General features: G+C 33.1%; 1 protein-coding gene across 5 annotated transcripts in view; it reads left to right on the forward strand.

Annotated features, from left to right (window-relative positions):
- The window catches only part of LOC115889997, a 136,881-nt gene extending 117,343 nt beyond the window's left edge, over positions 1-19,538 (forward strand). For 3 of the 5 annotated variants that reach the window (XM_030910107.1, XM_030910110.1, XM_030910108.1), the window contains 8 exons: positions 775-878; positions 8,104-8,286; positions 9,971-10,142; positions 10,257-10,435; positions 11,764-12,076; positions 13,622-13,772; positions 14,948-15,056; positions 18,375-19,538. In XM_030910107.1, coding sequence (XP_030765967.1) covers positions 775-878; positions 8,104-8,286; positions 9,971-10,142; positions 10,257-10,435; positions 11,764-12,076; positions 13,622-13,772; positions 14,948-15,056; positions 18,375-18,485 — 1,322 coding nt within the window. In that variant the 3' untranslated portion in view covers positions 18,486-19,538. The remainder of the gene's footprint in view (positions 1-774; positions 879-8,103; positions 8,287-9,970; positions 10,143-10,256; positions 10,436-11,763; positions 12,077-13,621; positions 13,773-14,947; positions 15,057-18,374) is intronic. The other 2 variants (XR_004051544.1, XM_030910109.1) reach the window with 2 other exon arrangements.
- Positions 19,539-20,677: the final 1,139 nt, after the last annotated feature.

Consider the following 20,677-nt stretch of genomic DNA (forward strand, 5'->3'; position numbering starts at 1 on the left):
AACAATCTAAAATGTCAATATTCCATGGGTATATTTATAAATGAGGTCTAAATTATAAGAAAATGCATTTTCTACGAAAACTTGAAGGGATAGGTAAAAAGTGGAATAATACAATTTGATAGACAATTAAATTGTGCATCTAATTCTCATATATACAGGGTATTCCATTTAAATTAAACAAGTTATTGCCGTTTACAGGTAATAATTATTTAAAATAAATATTTAGACACTCTGTATAAGGTAGTATAATTTTTATTATTGCAACACAATAATTGATCAATAAATAAACTTCAGTAAATATTTAGTATTAAAAACTTTGATACCCTTGGAGAAATGAAGCCTTAAAATTTATACTGCAATTTTACAAAATTCAAAATATTTCAAAAACGCTAAGGTTTAAGTGTATTAAACCTTAATAAAATTTACTTTTATTTTAATCGTAGAAACTAAAAAAAATTTGAAAAATACAACTTTGATATTTTTTATTTATTTGGGACACTCTGTATCTTGTAAAAATATTTTTAAATTGTAGCTCTACAATTTGTAAAATCTAATCGTTTAGCTACACAATACTCCGTGTCGTATGTGGTGAACAACCCTGTATTTTTTAATTTATTTCTGAAAATTCATTTTTTACTGTTTTTATGAATTTGTATAATAATTAAATCTAAATTCTTGACCAAAAATGACGCTACAAAAGTTTTTACTTTCGCAATTCGCAACGATATGAATGGAACACTTATATTTATAACGATTTTCTTGAACTGCTTCCAGCCCTTGATGAAATCAGAAAAAGAGATCAACTACTGCAAGGCAGACTTGACTTCAGGCAAGTCTTTCTACCAAACATGAGCAGCAATGGTGTCATGGCAGGGCAGGTGAGTAGCACACTTTTCTTGTAATTTTTGAAAATACGTTTCTTGTTGATTTAAATAATGCATCCTTGGTCTGACAAGCTTTAAACATAAAATTCGCACATAAAGCAGGTGTACGACTTTGTGCTTTTCTCAACTATAGCCCTGCTGAAAAATGCGTACATATTAATCCCTTATTCCCTAATCTTTTTATTCCAAGACGAGGGGTCTTACTATTGTAGTTACATGTACAGGGTGTCCCATTTTAGTTGAAATCATACGGTATCTCCGTTATTAGTGAAGATAGAAGGGTGCGGTTTGCACAAACCTATCTCACTTTTTTGTCAAACGGAAGATGCCATAAACAAAATTTTCATAGCCTTCTTCGTTTCCGAGCTACAGGGTCTTTTTGAAAGTTTTGCTATTTGGGACACCTCCTGTATCTCTGTTATTGTTAAAGCTATCGAGAAGGTGAAAATTGTTTATTGTAGAACTTTTTACGTAGAATACAGTGGGGTAGTCTGTTTTTCTACCAAAAAAATATTTTTGAAAATATGAACTAAAGTTATGTTTTTTTTAAATGGAACACCCTGTATGTTTATAAATCATATGATCTGTCTTGCCATAAGCTTCTCAAAAATATATATCACTCTATATTTATTTTCACTATTTACTGCAATATTTAAAAGTTTTTATTAAAAGATCATATTTATTAGTAGGCCATGATTGATAATAAAAGAATCTAAAGAATTATTAAAAGTATACTGCTATCTGTCTTTTGTTTTATTTTGGGAGCCGCTAATAAATTCTTTATATATTAGGGAAACTTAAGTCTCTACCGCTATTTGTAAATCTTGGAATACGTGTATACGTAAGACTAATCTATCGTATCGGAAATTTTAGATATTCCTTTAGCTAATTTACGTCAAATATACTTTCAGCAAGATGGGGAACATTCCCCCACATAACTATGGAAATATTAGAATACTGTTAAATTATTATTTTTCAAATCAATGAATTGGAACCAATGAACACATATTGATAGCCTCCTCGATTCCCGGATTTCGTCGTTCTCGATTTCTGATTTTGAGGATTTTCGAAATACGAAATATATCGTGGGCACTACAACAATTTCGAACACCTGAAAAATGCTTTAATAATTCAAGATTTAGATATTTGCAAACCCATCCCGTTATAAAAAAAGAAAAATATATTCACAGTTTCAGTGGTAACAGTTATTTCGAAAGTAAAATATATCAATCCCAGATAAATTTTAATATGTGTATGACTATTTTAGTAAATACCATTTTGATTTTTTGTTATTTATCACGGCCTACTAATAAGAAAATGATATATTTTAAATATTGCAGTAAATAGTGAAAATAAATATAGAGTGATATATATTTTTGAGAAGCTCATAGCAAGACAGATCATATGATTTATAAATATACAGTGTGTTCCATTTGAAAAAACATAACTTTAGTTCATATTTTCAAAAATATTTTTTTGGTAGAAAAACAGACTACGCCACTGTATTCTACGTAAAAAGTTCTACAATAAGCAGTTTTCGCCTTCTCGATACCTTTAACAGTAACAGAGATACAGGAGGTGTCCCAAATTGCAAAATTTTCGAAAAGACCCTGTAGCTCAGAAATGAAGAAGGCTATGAAAATTTTGTTTGCAGCATCTTCCGTTTGACGAAAAAGTGGGACAGGTTTGTGCAAACCGCACCCTTCTGTCTTCACTAATAACGGTACCTATACCCTATGATTTCAACCAAAATGGGACACACTGTACATTTAACAATAAATACGGAAAATCAAATGCAATAAAATAATATAGAATATATAATATAATATAATAAACAATCAAATCATTTCCCCGGAAGATGGATTGGAAATGGTAGAGCATTATAATGGGCAGCGAGGTTCCTGGACATGTCGCCAAGGGGTGTGAGGGATGGGGGGGGGGGTGCATTACTTTACGTCATTTGTAGAAGTGAAATTAATACTCCTCAACATTTACAATAAAGAGTACAAAATGCATTCGGAAGTATAAGAAGAAAGTTTAAAGAGCTATAAATAAAATTGAACGAAAAAGAAATTTGGGCAATAGAGGGAGGGTGGTAACTCTTTCGAACATGTAGAGCATTAGAAACTAGTTTGTAGAAGTTGATTTATTTATAATAACTACGATTAATATTATGCATATTACTAGATCGCACACTGAGATGTTAAATTCACAATAAAGAAGGTAAAAATAATATCTTTATATTACTGACCTGGATATTATTTATTTGAATCTTCCAATTGGGTCGATTTTCCTTATTCAATGTTAATTAGCGCTGATCAATATTGTTTATATAGATTATATCAGATTAAATAATTTAAAAACCCCAACTTGAAATTATTCTAAATAATAATTAAATAGGTTTGTTGTTGTTAAGGCACCCAAAACAAAAAAAAGTATAAGTGTGGCATATCATTGTACTCAGGAGACCGAGTTCTTTCAAAACCTCAAATAAAAAATGCATTTATTATTAAAAAAAATAAAAATAAAATTTTTTTAAATATTTTTTTTTGAATGCATTTTTTTAATTTCACTCAAAATGAAATATTTGGGTCATAAATGACCTAAATACAAAATATTTTCGTGGTGTCTGTCGTCTGTCTGTCTGTCCGTCTGTAACACGATAACTCAAAAACTGCTGAACCGATTTTAACCAAATTTGGCACAAAAATACTGTGGCACCCGAGAATCTGGCCATTAGTTTTTGGTGAGGGTGGGGGGTTGGTAAGGGGGTATGGGAGGGGGTTAAAAATTTAAAAAAATCGTAACTCCAAAATTACAGTAGCTAGCGAAACGCGGTTTTCAAATTAAGATTAGGAATAATATTTGCAACAAAATTTGTAATAACATTAAAATCAGTCAAAGTCACGGTTTTCGAGATATTAACATATTTTAGTATGGGCGACTATACGTGCCTCCCGGCGCCAATTTTTTTTTGCCGATCCTAATAGCCTACCATACCTATTGGTATGGTCGGCTAAAAATGCAGGTCCGTATTTAAAAAATATAAGTTTGCCGCTGTATCTCACAAATTATCAGCTAATTTGAAAATCTAAAAATACTATTCAGATAGCCCTAATAAAGTGGCCATGAGAATGTGAAATTGTTTTTTTTATTTTCTAAAAAGTAACGACAGGAAAAAATAAAATTGAATTTCAAAAAATCTGTTTTTTTTTTTCAAAAAATCAGCAATCCTTGAAATTTTTAAAACTTTTTTGATGACATCTTGGTGAACATCTCAAAGCGCAACTTTGCCCCAGTTTAACCGTGTTCGTATCTATTACGGTTACCGAGATACCAATGCTCGTACCCCGAATTTGTAGCACCCTGTATATTCAAGCAAAAAGCAAAAGCATGAGAAATGGGAGATGAAAGGAAGTAGGAAGTAAATATGTAACTATCAAAAAATTAAAAATATGTTTATATTTACAAAATCTGTAATCATCTCTTCGCTGAACAGTTCAATATGAATATATTTGCGAGAACGCCTTCGAACGCAGCAGCCTCTTGGATCGAATCCAGGTATGTAGGTTGGAAGAAAAGTGAAAGAGGATAGCTCGAAAACAGGGCTGACAGTAATAAAGTCACCGGGTGACGTAACGCCGAACGAACGAACGGACGGTCGAAAGGAAAAAGAGAATGCGGAGGAAAAAACCGTACGGAATGCCTTCTTCCTCTTACAACTAACTTTTCCTTTCTTTCCGTTTTTCTTCTTCCACCGGCCAGTGGCGTGTCAACAGCAGCGGCGAAGCTTACATTCATGCGGGTGATGCATCTCATCCCGTCAAAATATTGTAATACTGTAGTATAACAACCCATGTCCGATCAACAAAGTTGAAGAGATAATATTTTGGCCAACTATATAACAAAACAATTTAAACGAAATAAAAGAACCTACGTTGTGTTAAAAATAATTTTTTATTATGAATTACCTCGGATACGCTCGACAGAAGCAATATTTTGGGAAACTTGAGTAGGATAGGCTATGTAAATCATGTAAATCAAACGCCAAATTTGTAACTCACAAGTGCATGGAACTCACAAGTAAAAGAGCACGGCAGACGAAACCCTGTTCACTATTCCAGAGAATCCAACCATGCTGTTCTGAACCCTAATTAAAGAGAAATAATAATAATACAAACACTGTTTTCATACCAAGGTTTGAGATTTAATACATTCATATCTGAAGAAGTTTTGTTAGTTAGCAGGTCCCCACCTGCAGGTACTGAAGTCCCTGGGATTCGAGAGGCTACTCAGCTAGAGTTGATATGTTTGAATAAGTTTTGCAAGTTGATTGTTTTAAGAAGTTGTGTTTTAAAAAGAATGGAAGGACTTAGTTCCCGGTTTCTCACAGAACCCATTCCGGAATGGAAGCTGTGACCGACATATAACAACATGCGACGGCGACGGATCGGTCAGCGCGATCGTAGCCCGATGCTAGGCGGGAGTGGAGAGTGCCAGCCGTATGTTACCTGTCCCGGACTGAAAGGACTAAGAGGAACTTGAAGAACTAATTAAAAGACTAATTCACGGCAATCTATTCAGTAGGCAGATCCGATCGAGATATGATACAAGGCGACGACGATGGATTCGGTTTTGTCTATTATTGCCACAGCCGGCGTAATTATCACAGAAAATTGTTGTGGATATTGTTTTTGATTTTTAGTTTGGTTTTTTGAATATTTGATGGGAATGTTTCACTTTAGGTCCCTAAAATTAAGAAATATCTTATAAAACAAAGTAGATATTCTGAATTTTTAGACAAAAACAAAAAGCATGAGATGAGGAAAAATGCAATTTTCGCAAAATGTTTGTATTATTTGCTCCAACTGATTTGTGATATAGTTTTTTAAACTCTGATTTGAGTTTCTTTTTTAATTTTTTTATCTGCAATAACGCGTGTAACGGCCAAATCGTCTCGTTATATTTCGTACATTAATTAAAATAAACCCTTGAACTTTCCCACCTTTAGAGCAGAGGTCAGCGAACTTTCCGGTCGCGATTACGTCTTCCGTTCACTGTTTTAGTCGATGGGTGATGCGGTTTCATAAACACATTTCGTTATTAAGTAAAAAATATCGTCGCGATGAACGATTCGATAGTAGAGAGTATGCGTTCTTCTCCTTAATTTGAAGACAGAACGTTCAGAGATAGAGACAGAACAGATACGTTCACAGTTTTGTTTTTTACCTAAATTTAGTTCTTTTTTAAATTGGTTTGATTATTTTTTTAATCTGTTTAAATTTAAACTTTTTTGTATATTTTATTTTTATAACTTCAAAATTAAAGACTTTAATAAAAAAAAACTTTATAGTGTTGGTAAAATGATAATTTCAGTTATTTACTACATCAAAGAAATTAAACCATATACAGGGTGGTCCGAACTGTATTCCGGAAACTTCGGCAGCATATTCTGCGGATAAAAATAAGTAAAAAAGTTCGTATAAATGTATGTCCTAAAATGCTTAGTTTCGGAGATACAGGGTGTAGAAGTTTCATTTTTATTTCGATTTTTTCCAAATAATTTCTGAAGTAAAGTCAATATTTGAATGAAAATTGGTGTCTGGGAGTTTTTCGACATGAGAAATTTGATTTTGATGTCAATATGGCTCCTACTAGTAGAGGGCGCCACCTACATATTTTTAACCGGTTTGAAGAGTAATAACTTTTTGTCCGTACCTGTATATAACTACTGAGTAAAGAAAAATACATTTACGACGTTTTTTACGTAAAAAAGGTCTCTTGGTAAAAATCGCTACAAGTAATGGTTTTCAAGATATTTGGAATCGAAATTATCAATACCTGTCATCATTGACATTAATTAAACATGCATGTTGACTAGATCGTTATTAGACTGAAATCATAAATTTGAAATATGTTTGTGCCAAAAATTCAACAGAAACTGTTTTATCATCATTTTTTGCAGAAAAATTTATGATTAATTTAAAAAAAAAATAAAAATTTCCCAAATTTATTATTTCAGTGAAATAACTATCTACTCAACGTGTTTATTTTTCGTCAGTAATGACATGTATTGACTATTTCCATTCTAAATATCTTGAGAACGGTTGCTCGTAGCGATTTTTACAAAGAGATGTTTTTTACGTAAAAAGTCACAGAGATGTATATTTTTTTGCTCGGTAGTTTTATACAGGTACGGACAAACAGTTATTACGCTTCAAAACAGTTAAAACACATGTAGGTGGCGCCCTCTACTAGTAGGAGTCATATTGACATCAAAATCAAATTTTTTCATGTCAAAAAACTCCCAGACACCAATTTTCATCCAAATATTGACGTTACTTCAGAAATTATTTAGAAAAAATTGAAATAAAAATGAAACTTCTTCACCCTGTATCTCTGAAATTAAGCATTTTAGGATCTACATTTATACAAACTTTTTTACATATTTTTATCTGCAGAATATGCTGCCGAAGTTTCCGGAATACAATTCGGTCCACCCTGTATATAATTTTTATGTGAATCCAATCAATGCCTTCCCTACTGCGTTTTTGAGGATTTTTTACCCCCTCCCGCCTAGTGTGATGTGCGATTTGTGTCGAACCCCAAGGGGGTGGGTCACTCCCAAGTTAGATTCGGCTTGACCCCTTTTGCGATTGCATATTAATAATTCATATTTTTGTTGTTTAATCCTAATATTTGTTCTATAAACCTACTAAAATGCTAACAGAATGAACGTATTTTCTGTCCATATTATTTGATGTTTAAAACTCTGTAAAGTATTATGCGATGATGCCCTTTTCTACAGTCGTTCTTTCCTGTTTTATCCATAAAAGTTTTGAGTCGTAAAATTTTTTATAGCTTTTCCTGAGTGAGGAAAACCGAGAAAGGGAGGTAGGTACAAAGAAGGACTGTAAAACGGGACTGAATGGGGAATCAAGGGTCAGTTTTATGGTACAACGTGTAACGAGCAACACGTGGTTAAGGAAACATTTTACTTTCGCTCTTTATTTAAAGAAAAATAAAATACCACTTTAGTATAACATAGTTTATTCTTCTTGAAATATAGGAATATTTTATTAGAGACACAAATTATACTATATCATACTTTTCTCATAATAGCTTGAACAACTTTATTGTTCTTAGACAAAAGACTCAAAAAGAACTGAAATTATTCCTCCTGGGTTTATTTTTTCATTTAGGTTTGTTTACTTTCCAGACTATATTTTCCACGTTCGATTCGGACGATTTTCCTCCTGAACCACCGGCTCCGTCTGCTGTACCAGTAGGTCACGTGGACATGACTGACCACACTACCATGCTGACCAATGCGCCCATACACAGGACAGATTTGTCAGACTCTACGGGCAAATACCATTTGGAAATCAAAGAAGAGCCTGATGTAAGAAAAACGTTAACTATACAGTATGTCTCCGGATTGTCTTTACAAGAAGAAAACCTTTTTTATTATTGACATTTTGAGAAAAATGCATTCTTCATAAAAAAATTGCCTGTTCTAAAATGGTTAATCTCGTTCATACTTTACCAAATATCCATACTGTTTTAGAAAAAAGTAAAAAAAAAACATGAATATACATATAGTTAAATTTCCTAAAAACCAATACGCGTTTTTATGGTAATATAATTTTGTTTTCGGCCCTGTTCTCAGAAGAATCCCTGAATAGTCAGCGCGTTTCTTATTGGTTGAAATGTGTAGAACCCAGACCAACAATCAGGTTTCTACGCATTTGAACCAATGAGAAACGTGCTGACTAGTTAGGGCTTCTTCTGAGAACAGACCTTTCATTCTTTGATAGATTTATTATTGACAGAATTTTAAGTCACGTCATATTTTTTTTCTGTTTTAAAATGTTAAAAAAGCACGAAATTTATTTAATTCAATGCTAACGGAAAGGGTGATAATAGTTATCGGAAAATGTGGTACTTTAAATCAAAAACATCAAAAAATATAACATTAATCAAAATTAATTATAACCATCTATCAAAGAATGAAATCGAAGTTATATTACCATGGAAACGCCTTTTAATTTTTCGGACTAAAAAACTACATTTTCGTGTTTTTTTTTAATTTCCTCCAAAATGGTATGGAAATTTGGAAAAGAAAAAAACGGGATTAACCGTTTTAAAACAAGCAAATTTTTTTATGAAGATTGTTTTTTTCTCAAAATGTCAATAATAAAAAAGTTTTTCCTCTTGTAAAGACAATCCGGCGACATACTGTAGAAAATATTATTTTTTAATTTTTACTAATTTGTAGAATATATTTTTTTATATTAAATATATATTTTTAATTTTCTAGGAAGTACTAGGAAGGACTAGTACTACCCCAAGAACGGTAAACTAATAGGATTGCTCATCCTCATAAGACGTACGTTCGCCTCTTCCCGCGCTTCAGCTGACAGTTGTGACGTCATTGTAGTCCTTGTCAAAGCCTTCGTGGCCTTGTCATGATAGTGTGTATTATTAGTTGCCTATGGTAAACTTATAAAAATAACAGCTGAGAAATTTTCAGTTAATTATTTTGTCAATTTTAAATGTGAAAAGGGTGTCTTTAAAGTTTTTAGAGCTAGTGTTGTGGATTGTGACAAAGTGCATACTAAGTACCCACGATTTTGTTTATTAATTATTTTAAAGCAAAATATGAAGTACTTTAAAACGAATGCTTGCAAAAGGTGATGCTGGGAACTGCTGTTCTTAAAAATGCATTATCCGAGTATTTAATACGATTTATACAGTTAATTTTCTATACTGCTTACATATAAGGTGTTTAAATAAATAAACTAAATAATGAACGTTTTACATTCTTCAACCAATAATGCACGTGTATTATTGGTTGCCGGAGAGGACTAATAACCATGACAAGGTCTGCAATGACGTCACAAAGCGAGTAGTTTTCGCATGCACCTGGCGGACATTTTTGGCTGAATGAGCAGTCCTATTAGGTTAACTGTTCTTGGTACTACCCTGTATACATCGATCAGTAAAATCAATAATGTAATTTTTCCTTTTTCTTTCCTAAAATTCAAACTTATACTTTTTATACTTACAATTGCTAATTTTCTTAGATAAAATTTGAAACATTGCGGTCGTTCGATCAGGATAGTCTCTTGGAAATGGACTCGCACATGAGCAGCGAACACTCAATCGGATCTCACGAAGATTTAGCTGAAATGCGCCACAGAACCATGATGCGTAGTGATTTTACCCAATTACGTAACAGATTACATAGCAGACTAGGTAGGTTCTATCTTATTAATGTCTAGTGTTTTTATTTTGCTAAGTAGGTCTATTAAACTAACCTAACAACGACAAAAATCATATATTTTATTTTCTTTCTTGATTTCTTTGCAGATATGAGTGACAGTAGCGAAAATGGCGACATCTCTAGCATAAAATCGGAAGGACACAGCGAAAGCTCGCACCAGAGTAGTCCAAGGCCTCATAGTGGGGGTGGCCCAAAAACGTGGACTCAGGAAGACATGGACATGGCACTGGACGCTTTGAAAAACCACAACATGAGTTTAACCAAAGTTAGTAGAGTTTTTCAACGTCATCATTTACAAATCTAATATACTGGGTGGTCCAATTCTTTGTAGCAGTAGCAAGTACATACATACTAGATGTTTTACGTTTTGGGGTGTATATTTATGTACTAAATGAAGGTCTTACTAATTTAATAATCGTATATTAAAGTGAAAGTAAATTAACAAAACTTATCAGCTTATAATTAGATAATAGACAAGGACAACAATATGTATGAATGACATCTGTCTAACAGGTCGTGGTTACAGGCACGTAAGACGGAACATTATAAAGTCCATATTCAAACACTAGGTACATTCTGCCATTACTCGCTGACGAGTATTTGACACACATCAGAAGATGGTCACGCAAGGCGTTTTCTTTCATGAGCTTTTCTGTGACTGAAAAGCCCGATACGTGATGTTGTTTGTCTACCGCACTCCTGACATTCAAAAATCTCATTGCTTTGTTGCCTCTTTACTTTTTGGTTGTCGCTGATAACTGAGTTTACAATTCTTCTCCATTGAGTTCTATTGTGAGCTGTTTCTTCCCACTCATTCTGCATGTTAATCCCCTTTAAGTTTTCGTGGAAAATATCCTTGTTCCTTTTGAGTTCACCCGGCCTCCTCTTACCGTCTACAAGCTCACCGTAAAGCAGAGATTTTGGTATGCGGTTTTCTTGCATTCTGCATACGTGACCAGCCCCTCTCGCAGTTAGCTTTTTCAAGGATCGATACGTTTGAGACATGATGGAACCATTTGATTCTTAAGAGTTGTCTAAGATGTCTCTGTTGTAATTGGTTTAATGCGTTCATGTGTCGGCGGTACGGCATCGGCACCCAGGTTTCGCTCCCATATAACATAGTGGGGATTATTATTGCTCGGTACACTGCAAGTTTCCTTTTTGTGCTCAAGTCATGATTGTAGAAAACCCTGTCTTTTAATTTCCAGAATGCTCTTGAGCCGCTGCTAATCCTTTGCTGAATTTCAGAGTCGATATTGGCCTTTTCCGAAATCAAACTGCCGAGATAATTGAATTCCGCTACATATTCCAATAGTTCTTCTCCGATTTTTATAGCATTGTTGTGATCTTCCGGGGGAGTGTACATGATTTTAGTTTTGTCGATGTTTAGCTTAAGGCCCAAAGCTTCGAATGCCCAGGTATTTCTTGTAATTGCTGTAACGTTTTTGCAACTAGAGCGCAGTCATCAGTAGCAAGTAACTGTGTAACGTACTACCACAAAAATAAACTTTAACACCCGGTATCAGTAATCTATTTTATTCCGTCAGCCTATATGCTTTGTCCTCTAGAATAAATTTCCAATTTCTCTTATTGGCTCAGGCTTCCGCTACATACGGCATTCCATCCACCACTCTTTGGCAACGGGCCCACAGACTAGGGATCGACACGCCTAAGAAAGAAGGTCCTACGAAGTCTTGGACGGAAGAGAACCTTAATAACGCCCTCGATGCGCTGAGAACCGGTACTATATCGGCCAACAAGGCTAGCAAGGCTTATGGGATTCCCAGCAGTACGCTGTACAAGATCGCTAGAAGGGAGGGGATACGATTGGCGGCTCCGTTTAATGCAGCGCCTACGGCTTGGACGCCAGAAGATTTAGAGAAAGCGCTAGAATCGATTAGAACAGGTATCTATCTATCTTACTGTTTTTACTGTTTTTTTTTCAGCTCCTAAAAGTTAAAATGGTTGAAGCAAGACTCGAGTATTTTGAACAAAATCAATACGCATTTTAAACACAGCTTTGGGAACATTTTAGACATTTTTAATTACACACTTCATTTTCCGAACATGATAGTTCAAAAGACGACACTGTGTCTTAAAAATGTTTCATGTCCAAATACACGAGTTGAGGTAGTGTCGACTCGCTCTCTATTCTGAGTCTTTAAGAGTCTATTACGTTGTACTGTTCGGATCGCTCTCAGGGGTCGGGTAAAGCGGGTGTGTGGCCGAAAGAAATATATATTATATTTCAGAAATCTGCCTAAGGCTTAGCCCGATCCTGTCGTGTTAAGCCACGCCCAAATTTCCAAACACACGTGCTTTAATTAAGGCTTGGTTAAGGTTTGCAGAGCTTCAGCATTTTCCATAAAACAGCGATCAATTTGTTACAAAACCATGTAAATTATATATCACTATAATCACAAAACTTCAATCTATTTTCGTATTGTAACGGAATTTTAAATTTTGTCTTTATTTTCAAGAAAATTTAGTCCAAACATAAGGAATATTTTGTTGATGTTTGACCATCAAAATCTTAAAAATAAAGAAGTTGTCTAAAAATGTGCTACAATAAGGATATAGTATAATCCTTTACCTTTGATTTTTTTCTTCATTTGTGTTAAAATACCTAGCCAGTTTTACATAAAGCGTTAAATGCCGAACGCTTATTTTCTTACTTTTTTGGACTAATGAAATGGACTCTTAATTGCTACTTGGATCCATATATCTGATTTAAAGGGCCTTCTTATACCAGAAATAGTGTAGTTTGTCCCCTTTTTATGTCTGCACCTAAGCCAATATCTCTGTCCCGCACCGGTTTGTGCAGGTCCTTGATAGGATATGGGAGCATAGTTAGAGAGCAAATAGAAAGTTTTACTTGTAGTCCAGAGCCTCGCCTGTCAAAAAATGTTTGTATTGCCTAAACGTCAAATTGGGTGATTACCACGATCACTGTGACATAAAGAGAAGACATGTGTCTAGCTATTTCAAAAACTAAATTGTTTGAAGGTATATATTATTGGCCGTATCTGTCATGGAATTGAGCGATTAAAAAATTATCATAAATAATTTTTTCATATGGAAACCCACTTTTTTTATTTCACTAGTAAAAAGGTTTTTTTAATCCGTTAGTTTTTGATTATACATGTTCCTATACCTAAAATAATTCCTTCTGAACATGGCTTCATTCAGTTCATCTGTGTTAAATGCCTATTGAGATTACAATTCCCTGTCAATAAGTGCACTATAGTTTTGACAGTTTTCCTGTTTTTGCTTATCCGGTTATTCTTGATTATTGGAATTCACTCAATAAAAATACTAGGTATTATATTAGATGCTAAACTCTGAATGAAAAAATGTTACGGTCAAACATATTATATTTCATATCCATAAATAATATTTCTGAAATATTGCTTCAAGGTATTGTTAACGAGTGTATTTATTTTTCTACTAGGCCAGACATCCGTCCAGAAAGCTTCCACAGAATTTGGAATACCCACTGGCACCCTTTATGGGAGGTGCAAAAGGGAAGGCATCGAATTATCTAGGTCTAATCCTACCCCTTGGTCAGAAGATTCAATGGGAGAAGCACTAGAAGCAGTAAGGTAAATTATACAAATAGCTAACTAGCCTTTATCAATAGTGCAATATGATCGAAAACAAAAAACGGCGTCAGCGATGACTATGAAATAAAGATCGCTGTCATTTTAATGTAAAATTATACTGTTCAATTTACGAAGTTTGAGTCTTTCGTCATCAATGACTAAATAATATAAGGACATGGAACGCCCCTATACGGGCTGCAACAGAATTTGTGACCTTAGAGACCTTTCTTTTGGTGGCAAACAATGAGTCATCATTTGGTCACCAGCGACAATTTTAGCGATTTTTAATAGTTTGTGTGTAGTAAACTTAGTATAAACTTTATTACAATGGTGATTAGTTATTCAGCTTTCAAGTGTAAAAGCAGCAGCGATAAGAAAGAGCCAGGAGTTACGTTTCATAGGTAAATAAACAGTCCACTCCAACTTTTTAGCGTTTTCTTATTGAATTCGATAATTATTCTTCAATTTCAATTAACATCTATATGTACTTGATATGTGCTATACGTCGATACTAGTTTTGTACCTTTTGTTAACATTTTAATACGTTTTTTTCGTAATTAATTAGGATGATACACCATAGGCGTAGTCAAAACAATTATCAAAAAATATAAATATTGCTTCAAACACCTAGGTTAAGAAAAATATGTGCTACGGCACTGTTTGGTGACATGGCCACAATTTGTCAATTTGCTCTCGGGTATTATTTGTCCTTGGTGTTATTTGTCCTTGGATTGTTTAGTCATTGTTCGTCGCATATTGTCATTCTCTCTCTTATCCATGTTTATCACATGAAATGGAAATTTTGTGTCAAAAACGTAAGTCCATTATATTTCTTACATCATAAGATTATTTTTTTCGTTTTGCATACGGATCACCTTCATTACGTATAAAGAATCGTACTTCCTTGTCTAATGTGCATGAATAGAAAAAGGCAAACATCATATTTATTGTATTACCCGCCGAAATCGAACAAAAGAATATCGCCGACTGTCAACGTTGTCGTTAAATTTTTACGACTCCGATAGTTTCCCATAAATTTTTGTGGGATTGTCTGTGTTTATTTGGTTATTTGTGATTTAATTTGTGTTTAAAATGCCGTCCCGTTTTAGTGAAAAAGAACAACGGCTCATATTAAAAGTTTCCTTATAGATATTACTATAAATCTGTTGTATTAGGTTAGGTCACATGTCTATAAATCAAGCAGCCATCCATTATAATTTGCCTTACTCCTCATTGTATGGAAGGTTCAAGCGAGGAATAAAGTATGACTCCGATAATATAGAGGTATGAAATGGATAATTTGTTTTGTTTTTATTATACAGGGTAGTCCGAACTGTACTTCTGAAACTTCGGCAGCATATTTTGCAGATAAAAATAAGTAAAAAAGTTCGTATAGTAAACGCCACGAATGTTTGGGAATGATTCATCGCTTGACGAAGTTAGAATCGACACGCGCGCCATGATTTTTACATTAAAAACGTAAATTTTTACCGCAGACGTAGGTTTTTAAAGACTCGGTCCTCCTACTTATTCTAAAATGTTAGCGTGATTGACAAAGACGATACTATATCGCGTTTCTTTGATTGATTCGTTTTTGTGCGTCAGTCCATTGGTGTGCTTGCAGTGCGACCAATGGGGCATTCCGGTTTATATTTATAACCAAATATATTATGTTTTGACAAGACTCGACTTGACAGTTAAAACAACAAATTACAACTGATTATGTATTGATTATTATATGACTTGAAACAACACGGCACTGGAATTAAGTTTTATGCAGTGGCGCATCTAGAGATTGAGTCTGGGAGGGGTAATGTGAATATTCAAAAAAGTACTAAATTTGAATTAAATTTTTGTTGGAAGGTATTGTAATTGTGGAAAAACTCTACTTGGATTGGTTTGGATATTCTGTTTTAACTTGTATTATTAACTTTTTTGTAACAATTTTATTTTATACCAAATTTCATCTTATTAATTAATTTTTTTCTGGGAGGGGTATTACTCCCATTACCCCTCCCGTATATGCGCCCCTGTGTAGGGCTTGTTTCTCTCTACAATTTCCTGTTTCACAATGTACCGTTTGTGTCCGGGAAGGGTTCATAGTTTCATAGTTGTCGATTTTCGAAAGAAATCAGTACATGTATATTATTTCGTATATTTTTCATTTTATTGATTTTATGGAAAGCACTGTTCATTAAAATGTTGTATCCTATGTTATAGGGCTTGTTTCTCTCTACAATTTCCAGTCTCACAGTGTACCGTTTGTGTCCGGGAAGGGTTCATAGTTTCATAGTTGTCGATTTTCGAAAGAAATAATTAAAATAAATTAATTTCTTTCTGGGAGGGGTAATTACCCCCATTACCCCTCCTGTATATGCGCCCCTGGTTTTATGTGCCCTTGAACAGATTAGTTCACATGGTAGCGACCGATGAATCACTCCCAAACATTCGTGGCGTTTACTATATGAATGTATGTTCTAAAATGCTTAGTTTCGGAGATACAGGGTGTATGCTTCATTTTTATTTCGATTTTTTCCAAATAATTTCCAAAGTATCGTCAACGTTTGGATGAAAATTAGTGTCTGGAAGTTCTTTAACATGAGAAATTTGATTTTGATGTCAATATGACTCCTATTTGTAGGGAGCGCCACCTACAATTATGTTTTAACTGTTTCGAAGAGTAATAACTTTTCGTTCGTACCCGTATAAAATTACTGAGTGAAAAAATCTACATTTCCGTGATCTTTCATGTAAAAAATGTCTCTTGGTAAAAATCACTACAAACAACCGTTCTCAAGATATTTAGAATGGAAATAGTCAATACATATCATTATTGACAAAAAATAAAGATGTTGAGTAGATAGTTATTTCACTGAAATTATAAATTTGGGAACTTTTTATTTTTTTAAATTAATCATACATTTTTCTTCGAAAAAATGATGATAAAACAGTTTCTGTTGAACTTTTGGCACAAAAACATTTCAAATTTTTGATTTCAGTCTAATAACTATCTAGTCAACATTTATAATTTATGTCAATGATGACAGGTATTGATAATTCGGATTCCAAATATCTGGAGAACCATTACTTGTAGAGATTTTTTAAAATACACCTTTTTTACGTAAAAAACATCGTGAATGTATATTTTTTTACTCAGTAGTTTTATACAGGTACGGACGAAAAGTTATTACTCTTCAAACTTCAAACCAGTTAAAAATATATATAGGTGGCGCCCCCTAGTAGGAGTCATATTGACATCAAAATCGAAATAAAAAGAAAACTACTACACCCTGTATCTCCGAAACTTAGCATTTTAGGACATACATTTATATGAACTTTTTTACTTATTTTTATCTGCACAATATGCTGCCGAAGTTTCCCGAATAAAGTTCGGACCACTACGTATATTTATACGTATAAAGGCGAGTTCAAACGACTCGTGTACTTGACAAACATTTATAATAATTGGTATACGGGGTATACACGATGCGTCGGGTACCTATACAGAATTTCTAAGTTATTTAATATTGAAGCTACACCGCATTCTCGCCCGACCCTGTATGCCAATAAAAAAATATTTGCCCAATAGACGAGTCGTCAAAGTCTGCCTTAACAATTTTAACAGCCTTTGATCTTCTAAAAAGTGGTACAGTAATATCACAGTCAAGGATTACATTTATTTCTATATACAGGGTGTCCCAGAAATAAGTGCAAGTATTGTAAGATCTCGACAAAAGAAACATATTTTCTATTTATCGTTTTGCAAATAAGTCCAAAATAACGGAGCTATTTTACTTTGAAAATTACAAAAAAAAATATTTTTTTGTAAAATTTTGAGAACCACTGGATCTTTTCTGGATTTTTTTTTCTTGTAAATTTAATCCAATACCTATGTTGCCATATTATCAAGAAATTATGTTTTTAAACTAAAAACTAAAAAAATTTCTAAAAAATTTTTCAAAAATTTCGAATTTTCAAAAAAAAATTTCGCGAGAAAAGTCGAGTAGTCCGAGGCGATTCAGTGCGTGTCCTCCTTAATGTTTAATATAAACAGGGTGAATCAAATCTAAATATTTATTTTTTCATAAAGTGACCAGATTGAGTCCACCAATGACAGGCGCGTCTATTTTACTTTGAAAATTACAAAAAAAAATATTTTTTTGTAAAATTTTGAGAACCACTGGATCTTTTCGGGATTTTTTTTCATGTAAATTTAATCTACTACCTATGTTGCCATATTATCACGAAATTATGTTTTTTAACTTAAAACTAAAAAAATTTCCAAATTTTTTTTCAAAAAATTCCAAATTTTTCTTTCGCAAAACAACCTCATAGGCGTTTTTCTGGGGCCGAAATACACTACCAGTTGAAATACTTGCACTTATTTCTGGGACACCCTGTATAAGAAAAAAACTTATTTTTTTAGATTTCTGTTTCAGTGGCCTTTCACACAAAAAGATTACTATAGTTAAAATTATATCTCCTATTTTTTTCCAAATTCTGAATTCATATCACTAATAATTTTATACGGAAATTAGAAAATATGGTTGCATTAATTTTTCATTATTGTTTATATGTTTTTTTTTAAATTTTTCTCATTAGGTTCATCAAGAAAACAGCCAAGCTCAAATGGACATCCACGGCTTCGGCAGCGTGGAATTCAACAACGGCCAACACCACCACATCCAATTCCACAACCAGCCCAACAGCTGAGACCCGATCCTGGATTTCGACTGTTTTTAGAACGAACCACACTTTCGGTTGCTTATCCTTTCATTGTTCGCCAAAAATGATTCGTTTTTGAAGAGGAAGCTCGGTATATATGAGTTAGGAGATTAAAGAAAATGAAAATTTTCAATCAAAATCCATTTATTTTGCCATGAGAAAAGTATAAATATCTATAATTTATTTGTGGATTTTTTTCATGGATAAATCTAATGCTTTTGGGCTGTTAAAGTAACTAAATACGTAAATTTTAGTGTATAAAGGTTCTAATTTATTGAAATATAAACGAATTATCGTTTTATTTTTCTACAGGGTGTTTCATAAGTAAATTAAAACACCTCTCTCGGTATAATACAGCTCTTATATTTTAATACAGCGAATCTTTATGAAAAAATAAAATTAAAATAAAAATTTGCGCGCTTCCGAACTTTTTTTCGCCTAACATCATGTCTTCTGTCATGTTTTTTTACTTAGCAATCACCCTGTATATCAATAAAACAAAACTTACCTACTTGTTTTTGATTACCATTATAACATGGAAACTCTCTCAAATATCTCTCAGGAAAACAAATCTATAAAACAGGACTAAATGATGTCAGAAACAAGACGAGATACTTTTTCAGTGCCCTGTACATAATGCCAAACGATTAATAAGGTTATATTATAGGAAAATAAATAAACTCTTACCAATTTCTTTTTTGTTGTTGCTTAAAAGAGTTAAAGAAATATATATTGCAGCATTGTGTACAGAATGATTTCAAAAGCCTTTTTAAAATGATACATACATTTATTGAAGTGCAATATTTATACAAATCACTTTTAGAGAGTGGGAAAATAAGAAAATAACTAGTGTACAGAGATAACAGTGTAAATTGTAGCCTAATTTACTGGATCAAATGCTTTAGAAAAAAAAATGGTAAAAATAAAATTAATGTTATTTTGGGGCTAAAATAAAATATCCTATACAGACCTAATAGTCATCGTAAATCAGTAGTCTGGATTTCTAAATGTGTAAGAATACGAATATCCTAATGAAAAAAATAAAATAGACAAAGAAAGCGTTTAGAACAGTATTCTATTAGCCAGCAAGGTTGACCATTATTATTATATCTCTATAGAAGACTAGTAGAATGAGAAGTCCTTTACGAAGAAAGAGGGAGAGAGAGAAAGCAATACTGCTTACATGGTAACATTGTTGCCAAATAATAAGGAAAATGCTACATTTCTTAACTAAAAAATGTCTATACCCATGTGGCGGATTCATCTCTCTAAAAAAATCCTATATGGTTATTTCACCACTGCAAGAAAATCTACAAAATAAAATAGTTATTTTCTTTTTGTAAACACTGCTTGTTGCTTTTGGATTAACGCGGCAGTGTTTACAAAAAATAACTATTTTATTTGTATACCCATATAAGATTTTTTTTTGAGAGATTTCTTAACTAGTTATAACATACAGGGTGGCGCACCTCATTCGCCTCGGTTGATTATAGGAAAACGGAAAGATGTAAAAACAAAATTTTTTATGGGTATATGTAGAAAGGCAATGTGGCATAATTTAAAATTATTTTGAAATGTACACGGTGTGTCAGAACTGAGATTCATACCAAAGTTATATTTTTTCTTATGGAACACCCGGTATTTTATTTCATTTTTGGATTCTTGTGCATAAAATACGGCATTTATTATAAGGGTTTAATACAGGGTTGGCATGATATATATTATGATATTTATAAAAAAATAAAACTCAACTCCTTTCTTAAATTTCTACGTTAAAAAAGTCAACATGTTTACGGCACAACGTATTTTTATTACTTTATGTGATTCCCCGAATTCGTTTCGGACTTGGCTTTTGTGAATCGGCGGTTTTTTTGTAAGTTTTTTTTAGTAAAGCCTATTTCTCTGGCTTCAAAGTCAGCACAAGAATTAACTCTGAAAAGTAACGTACAGGGTGTTGACAAACTTTTTTTATTATAGCATGCCATACTTCAATATCTTTAAATACCTCAAAAATCAAAGCTTTTAAACATATTAAACCCTTATAATAAATGCCTTATTTTATGTCCAAGAATCCAAAAATGAAACAAAATACCGGGTGTTCCATAAGAAAAAATATAACTTTGGTATGGATCCTAGTTCTGACACACCCTGTACATTTGAAAATAATTTCAAATTATGCA

Source organism: Sitophilus oryzae, unplaced genomic scaffold, assembly GCF_002938485.1.
Source record: "Sitophilus oryzae breed Bouriz unplaced genomic scaffold, Soryzae_2.0 scaffold_857_pilon_pilon, whole genome shotgun sequence".
NCBI lineage: Eukaryota > Metazoa > Arthropoda > Insecta > Coleoptera > Curculionidae > Sitophilus > Sitophilus oryzae.